Source organism: Mastomys coucha, unplaced genomic scaffold (assembly GCF_008632895.1).
Source record: "Mastomys coucha isolate ucsf_1 unplaced genomic scaffold, UCSF_Mcou_1 pScaffold1, whole genome shotgun sequence".
Classification (NCBI taxonomy): Eukaryota; Metazoa; Chordata; class Mammalia; order Rodentia; family Muridae; genus Mastomys; species Mastomys coucha.
The window spans coordinates 40,753,695-40,761,816 of NW_022196891.1; the positions used below are offsets into that span (position 1 = coordinate 40,753,695).

Genomic DNA, 8,122 nt, shown 5'->3' on the forward strand with positions numbered 1-8,122 from the left:
CACATCCTAAACCTGTCTGACCGGAGGTGGTGACTGGGCTGCCTACCACCCTCAGGTAAACACCGGGCCACTACCCTGCCTCCAGTAATTTTTTTCTTGCGGGCTCTCCTTAAGCCTCTTTCTTAACCCGGAATGCCGGCGTGAGGAGCTCGGGAGAACTCGGTGGAGATCGGAAGCACTCGGCGGGCAGGTGAGTGCCTCGCTCTACGGCCGAGGATGCTGAACCTTCAGGCTGGCGGGCGCGCAGGGACCGGGAGAGCCAGGAAGCGCTGCGAGCCCGGCGGCGGCGCGGGCAGCCCAATGGGGCGGAGCGAGGCAGCTGGAGGGGCGGGCTCTCGGCGTCGTAGTCGCGCTCGCCGGCTGCTCTCCCCGAGGCTGCTGGGACCCTTGGCCATGTCCTGGCGCCGCGCGGCTTCGGTGGGGAAGCGGCTGGTCGTGAGCGGGAGGATCTTGGCGGGGCGGCGCGGCGCGGCTGGAGCTGCCGGCTCGGGGTACGCGGCGCGGCGGGGCGGGGCGGGGCGGGGCGCGTGGGTCCCTGCGGTTGTGTCGGTGTGGATGGTCCCCAGTGGTCCCAGCCGGCTTGGAGGGGGCAAACAACAGACGCCCTAGTCTGAGCTTCACAAACACCACGTGTAGTAGACCTGGGCGACCCTGAAAAGAGACTCCCTCCCCTGTTTGTGGGAACTTATTTTGTCGTTCTTCTGTTGATGCTAAGTGTTTGCTATCCTGTCGCAGGAAGGGAACTTGACTAATGTTTTTAAATGCCCAAGGCTTTGCAGCTAGTAACTCTGGCATCCTGTAGATGTGGTTTCTGGCTTGATGGGAGCGTTGCTTTCCTTGGCTTCCCTCCTTGGCATAACCCTGGGCTGGCACACCAGCGGTGGCCACCAGGCCTGGCCTAGGCAGCTGTCAAGACGTCTGTCTCAACATCCTATCCTCCCGAATCTTCCAGGGAGACTTACCTTCTGAAAGCGCTGATCACGTGACGTTTAACTATTTGACAGATCATTAGAACTGTTTCCTATTGGTTATATCTGGTGTATAACCTGCTTTGCCCACCTACCACCTCTTAGTAGATGTTTCATAAATGGAGCGCGACTAGTTGTTGCTTTAGCAATGTTGAGGTATTTTATTGGTTATTTATGCGGTGTCTGTCCCTTTCCTAAATAGGAAAGCTAAACCACAAATTGAACAGACTGCCTCAAGAAAGGTAGGGGTGCCTTTTTGGAGCTTTTTCTTTGGCAGGGAATATGCCTCCTTGGCCTTCTTAATTTCTTAGAAATGCTCATCCGTTGTAAATGCTGCATAGGTTTGTGGAGAAGGTAAACGCTAGATTGGAGATTTTGTTTTTAGAGTTGAAAACCCAAATAGATTGGCTTGACGCCGTCCAGCGCTCTGCCTGGCCAAAGCCATCTGTTTCCTACTACTTTGAACTTCACAAACTCAGCCAGCTTTTTTTTTCTCAAAGCCGCCCCCCACAAAGTAGGCCACTGTCTTCCAAGCCTCTCGTCCCTTCCTACCCTCCCTCTCTCTACCTGGAATCAGCACATAGTGCTTTTGTTAGAAAAATCAGCATAGTGTTTTGTTTGCTGGTTTCCTTGTTAGTCTGTTGGAGAACAAGAAACGATAATGACAAATGCACATTTAGATGCAATGATTCCTGTCTCTAACTCATCTTTGTTGTTATGGAAGGTGATGCTTGTTGCATGCAGCTTATTTGACGTGTTCCAGAGTGACCACGTAGAGCAGACAGACGTTCATCATCCAGGGCTAACATGAACTGGAAAAGGCCATTTGATACGGATTCATTCAAAAACAGGACTGAAACTCCACACTATGATTTAAGACATGTTTTGACTGGAGCTTTTACATTTTAAACTTAAAATAGCTTACTTTTGCACTTACTATAAGTAGCCAGGTGAGGTGGTACACGCCTTTAATCCCAGCACTTTGGAGTAAGAGGTAGGTGGATGGATCCCTGTGAGTTCCAGGCCAGCCTGATCTACAGAGTGAGTTCCAGGCCAGCCTGATCTACAGAGTGAGTTCCAGGCCAGCCTGATCTACAGAGTGAGTTCCAGGTCAGCCAAAGCTACACAGAGAAACCCTGTCTCTGAACAAACAAACAAACAAACAAACAACCCTAAAGTTTCTATAAATATACCCATAAGGAAGAATTGCTTTTGTGGAAGGACACATTTTCTTTTTCTTTAATTGTAAGTATATCTTTAAGTCGGACAAGGTAGCGTATAACTTTAATCCCAGAATTGGAAGGTAGGCAGGAGGATCTATGAGTTCCATGCCAGCTTCATCTATATAGATCCTGTCTCAAAAAAATAACCAACCCAAACTAACAATAAAAATATATTTTTTGCTGGGCAGTGTTGGCACACACCTTTAATCCCAGCACTTGGGAGGCAGAGGCAGGTGGATTTCTGAGTTTGAGGTCAGCCTGGTCTACAGAGTGAGTTCCAGGACAGCCAGGACTATACAGAGAAACCGTGTCTCGAGAAACCAAATATATATATATATATATATATATACATATATACATATATATAAATATAAATGTTTATGTATATAAAATAAAATATATATATTAAAAACTATTTGAACTTTAAATTCTTTATCTCACCTTTATTTCTTAGATATTTGAGCATAGCTCCTTGGTAGCACCAGTTTTTTTGATATTTTTGAGATAGTAGTTTGCACCATGTCTAATTTGCTCCAAGAATGTCATCAAGCATTGCTAGGTGATCAAGAAAAATGAATGGATGAGGGGAAACTATTCTAGGGTTAATGGGAAGGCAATGAGTATCGGGCCAGCTTTTTTTTGGGTATATATCCATGTTCAGTGAATACTTTTTGAATTTTGTGATTTTTTTTTTTTGCGACAGTCTCTCTATATAGGGCTGGCTGTCCTGGAACTCACTGAAAGCCAGGCAGGCCTCAACTCACTGAGTTCTACCCTCCTCTGCCTTTCAAGCGCTGGGGACTAAAGACATTCAGAGCCACACCTGGCTAACCATGCCTTTTCCTAAGCTCTCAGGCTTTATGTAACCAATGAGATAATGAGGGTCCATAATTAGGAGCGGTACCAAGTATTGTTGACATCTATTATTGCTTTCTGTATATGTCAGCTTATTCTTCACAAACCCCTTTGAGTGGGAGTGGTTACTTTTACCTACTTGGTGGATTGAGAAACTGGAAACCATAGCTATGGTGGTTGAAAACCCTTTATTCCCTTAGAGTCTTTGTAGGTCTTTTTGGTTTCACAGTATCCAGGAAGAAGAGGGCTTCCGATCTCCCAGGGCTACATTTACTGGTAGCTGTTTCTGAGCTGGCTTGATCTGGATTCTGGGAGCTGAACCGGGGTCTTCGGCAAGAGCAGCTCGTGCTGGTAATTGCTGAGTCGTCTGTCCAGCTCTCCACACCTCAATTCTGTATGTTTTCAGAAGAAATGCAAAACACATTTTATTGCCAGTGGTCAGGCCTTTATGAGGGCAGAATATTTGATATTTGACAACTATGAATTTGCTTAAGAATAAGAATGTACTGAACGATCGACCCAGAGATTGGTTTTATCAGGTAACATGTATTGAAAGGCTGCTTAGAGAAGCCTTTGTACTTTGTGAACTGGTGTTTTGTGCTGATAAAGCTTTTTCCTGCTTTGTGTATTTGGGCATACTCATATTTAAGGTTGTCTTCTCTGCTGGCGGGTCACTTCATTAATTGTGCTGATCTTTTTCATTTCTTTTAGAATGGGAAACGGCACATCCTCATTTTGGGGGAAGTCAACAGCTACTCCTGTGAACCAGATCCAAGTGAGTGATGGGGAAGACGGAGGAAGGACTGCCTCACGCACCTAACACACTTATTCTGTGTCCAGACTTGACATAGTTAGGAAAACGTATTACTAAATTAGTTATCTATTTTAAAAATTGCTTTCAAAGTTATTCTTGGGACAAGTCCTTATATCATTTCAATAGTTAAAAATCTCTGAAATTTCTTCTTTCTTCTTTCTTTTTGTGTGCGAGTATGGTTTATGTGTGTGTGCTTTACACATGCCTGCCTGCGTGCTTGTGTGGAGGCCGGGGGATGGATGTCCAGTGTCCTGTTCTATCAGTATCTGCTTTATTCTTTTGAGATAGTGCCCCAGCAATTCTGTCTCTGCCTTCCCTATCACCCCCACCTCCCGGTGCTGGGGTTATAGGTCTGGTCTCCTTGAGTTGTCTGGGCTAACTGTGAACTGCGCTAAGGCAGGCTGCTCTTGAACTTGCCATGTTGCCTCAGCTCTCTACATAGCTGGAATTACAGGCCTGTCCTATCAGGCCTGGCTGAAATATATTCTTAATGAAATCCATCTATGAGGTTGAATTGTTTACTTTTTCATCATGCCTACTTGAAGTCTACGGTTGACCTCAGAGTGAGGCTTTTCAAAGCCAGGGTTATTATGTGGTTTTGACACGAGCAGCTGTTTAACAGCTTTCTGCCCTAACACAGAACCTACTGTGCAATAATTACCCTGTAAATCATTCTCTTAAGGGTACTGTACATGGGCTCTATTCTCTTGATTTTTTTCTCTCTTTCACTGTCCATCTTAATTACTTCTGCCTCAGAAATTTTGTGTTATGCTGGACCTGGCCTCATTTGCCTGTCATCCTAGCAGTTGGGAAATGGAAGCAAGAGAGAAAATTCAAGGCTTCTTCGGAAGCCCCCCTTCTGAGATCCGTCTTTCCAAACAAAACTGAAAACAAAAACAAAACCCCCAGAATTTCTCTTATACATGTATTTTTCTTCTCCTCCAGCTCATGACGCACATCTTTGTCCTCCTATCTTCTGCTCTGGACGGAGGGTGCAGCTCAGTGGTAGGCCATAAGCCTAACATAATCATGGCCCTGGGCTTTGCTTTCCAGTAATTCACATAGGGAGTCTGAGTTTGTTTTAGCTACCTCACTGTCTGCTGAGTACAGCAGCACTTCGAGAAGCTTCATGTATGGGGCGTGGCATGGGCCCCATACATTTTAAAACATGGAACAGTGCCATGAAACATTTAGTGAGGATGAGCTTGAGAGAATGCGAAGAGTGTTTTAGACGCCCTGGCACTATCATCTGGAGGTCCATTCACTTTGGACTCCCTGTCTTCATTAATGCTTCTGTGCTGTGGAAGCATTCAGAGCGCTCATCCCTTCGAGTCTAAATGATAGGCCCGAGTGCTCCTAACGTAAATAGCATGGTAGAAAATTACTGGCTTCAGATATAGCGTGGGGTTGGGGGAAAGTACAGTGAACGTCTCAGCCTCCGTTCTGTTGTCTTCAAAACTGATTCAGTAATGTAGTATGTTATCTTGTATGGCTGACCTTACTGTGATAGAATGTTAAATATTCTGAGAAAGCAGAAAGAACATTAAATAGATCACACATACGTCTAGGGTATGACTCACTTCTGACCCCTCAGGGTGAGTCTACATTCTGAAGCTCTCTGGGTATCTCACTTAGTGTTTCTGTCTTCATCTTGAAGTCACTGTCTATGCTGCGTCATGTAAGAACCACCTAGGCAGATGCTCGGATGCTAGCTAGCCTTTGTCCGTTGAAAACCTATGTGGATGCCAGTCCTGGCTGCTTAAATCATTTAAAGAACTTGGACATCCTCATACTTAGAAATAAGAACACACCAGGTGGTAGTGGTGGCCCATGCCTTTAATCCCAGTACTCGAGAGGCAGAGGCAGGCAGATCTCTATGAGTTTGAGACCATCCTGGCACACCGAGTGAGTTCTAGGACAGCCAGGGATATCTAGAGAAAACCTGTCTCAAAAAACCAAACCAAACCAAGACAAAATAAATGCAACAAAATTACAGGAAAGCATCACAGGCTGGAATTTTGTTGATCACACCAAAGCAGCAACTGTGGTAAAGACCCAAGAACAGTGCCACCCAGGGAGCTATCATAGATTCATTTTGGAAACTTGCTTATGACTTGGGCTTCAAACGATTGAGCAAGCTTTTCTGAAAGTGGCTTTTGCAGGACCACCCGGAAAGCATAGCTTAACCACGATCACCCGGAAAGCATAGCTTACCACGATCACCCGGAAAGCATAGCTTACCACGACCACCCGGAAAGCATAGCTTACCACGGTCACCCGGAAAGCATAGCTTACCACGGTCACCCGGAAAGCATAGCTTACCACGATCACCCGGAAAGCATAGCTTAACCACGATCACCCGGAAAGCATAGCATACCACGATCACCCGGAAAGCATAGCTTAACCACGATCACCCGGAAAGCATAGCATACCACGATCACCCGGAAAGACCACCCGGAAAGCATAGCTTACCACGATCACCCGGAAAGACCACCCGGAAAGCATAGCTTACCACGATCACCCGGAAAGCATAGCTTAACCACGATCACCCGGAAAGCATAGCTTAACCACGATCACCCGGAAAGCATAGCTTACCACGGTCACCTGGAAAGCATAGCTTACCGCGATCACCCGGAAAGCATAGCTTACCACGATAGCTTTTAGGGATAGCTGCCGTCCACACTTGGTGAACGCTGAGCATTTTAAGGAGAAATTTCCTTATTTCCTTGCGACTCGAAGTCGTCAGTAGTAGTGCAGTAGAGATTAAGTGTCTGGGCTGTAGGGCTAGGTTCACATGAACTCACAGCTAGCACAGCTGTTAATCAATGACAGCAGGTAGGTTACTGTGACGGTTTATATATGCTCAGCCCAGGGAGTGGCACTTATAGAAGGTGTGGTTCTGTTGGAATCAGTGCGGCCTTGTTGGAGTAAGTGTGGCACTGGGAGTGTGGGCTTTAAGACCCTCATCCTAGCTGCCTAGTAGTCAATATTCTCCTAGCAGCTTTCAGATAAAGATGTAGAACTCTCCTGCCCTTTGCCTGCCTGGATGCTGCTGTTTCTGCCTTGATGGTAATGGACTGAACCTGTAAGCCAGCCCCAATTAAATGTTGTCCTTTGTAAGAGTTGCTTTAGTCATGGTGTCTGTTCACAGCAGTAAAACCCTAACTAGGACAGTTACTATGTACCACAGTTTCTTCATCTGTGCAGTTTAAATAATACAGGGTGGACCTACATTGATTACAGTGAAGTCGAAGTGACTTCTTGACATCAAGAGTATACAGGAGTCTTTGTAGTATAAGAATTTGCTGTCATGGGCTGGCGAGATGGCTCAGCAGGTAAGAGCCCTGACTGCTTTACCGAAGGTCCTGAGTTCAATCCCAGCAACCACATAGTGGCTCACAACTACCCGTAATGAGATCTAACGCCCTTTTCTGGAGTGTCTGAAGACAGCTACAGTGTACTTATGTGTAATAATAAATAAATCTTTAATAACAACAACAACAAAAAGAATTGGCTGTCATAATGTATGAAAGAAAACAAAAAGCCTTGGCTGCCATTGGTTTCCTTCTTCATACCACTCTCAGGAGGTCGGTATTTTGATACTTTTTTTGTTTGTAGTCTCCATGGCCATTGTTTGAAAAGAATAATATCCTTAATCTACAGATACCACACATAGATGATTGGAACTGCACTGGAACACAAAGTTGTGCTCTGCCCTGCAGAGTCATATTTCTTCCACAGATTTTGATTTAATTCCAAAAGGTAGTGTCTAGAATGAGAAGGTTTTGTTTGTATTTATTTATTTATTTATTATTTATTTTAGGAAACAATATCTAATAATTGTGTGGTGATTTTCTCAAAAACATCCTGCTCTTACTGTTCAATGGCCAAGAAGATTTTCCATGACATGAACGTCAACTACAAAGTTGTGGAGTTGGATATGCTGGAATACGGTAACCAGTTTCAAGATGCGCTTCACAAGATGACTGGAGAAAGAACTGTGAGTACACTCTAAGCTCTGCTGCCCCTGGTGATAAGCTGGTACCATGCCAGGCCCTGGACACTAGACTTTTCCTTAGCAAAAGCAAACCTGACATTTCAGTGGATTGCACGTTGATAAATAAATGGCAGATCTACAAAGAAACCAGCCTCATAGGTATGAGACACCATGGGGAATGTGCGTGTGTGTCCGTGTGTGTCCATGTGTGTGTCCGTGTGTGTCCGTGTGTCCGTGTGTCCGTGTGTGTCCGTGTGTGTCCGTG

General features: G+C 45.4%; 1 protein-coding gene and 1 long non-coding RNA gene across 2 annotated transcripts in view; one reads left to right on the top strand and one right to left on the bottom strand.

Moving 5' to 3' along the window:
• Positions 1-236: 236 nt before the first annotated feature.
• The window catches only part of Glrx2 (glutaredoxin 2), a 10,426-nt gene continuing 2,540 nt past the window's right edge, over positions 237-8,122 (top strand). Inside the window, 3 exon segments of the mRNA XM_031384352.1 lie at positions 237-491; positions 3,758-3,821; positions 7,684-7,860. Of these exon segments, the coding sequence (XP_031240212.1) occupies positions 301-491; positions 3,758-3,821; positions 7,684-7,860 (432 nt within the window). The 5' untranslated portion in view covers positions 237-300.
• On the bottom strand, positions 3,218-6,660 carry LOC116100614. Its single transcript, XR_004122676.1, has 2 exons — positions 6,510-6,660; positions 3,218-3,438 (listed from the first exon to the last, which is right to left on the bottom strand). It is a non-coding gene; the product is annotated as an uncharacterized LOC116100614 (long non-coding RNA).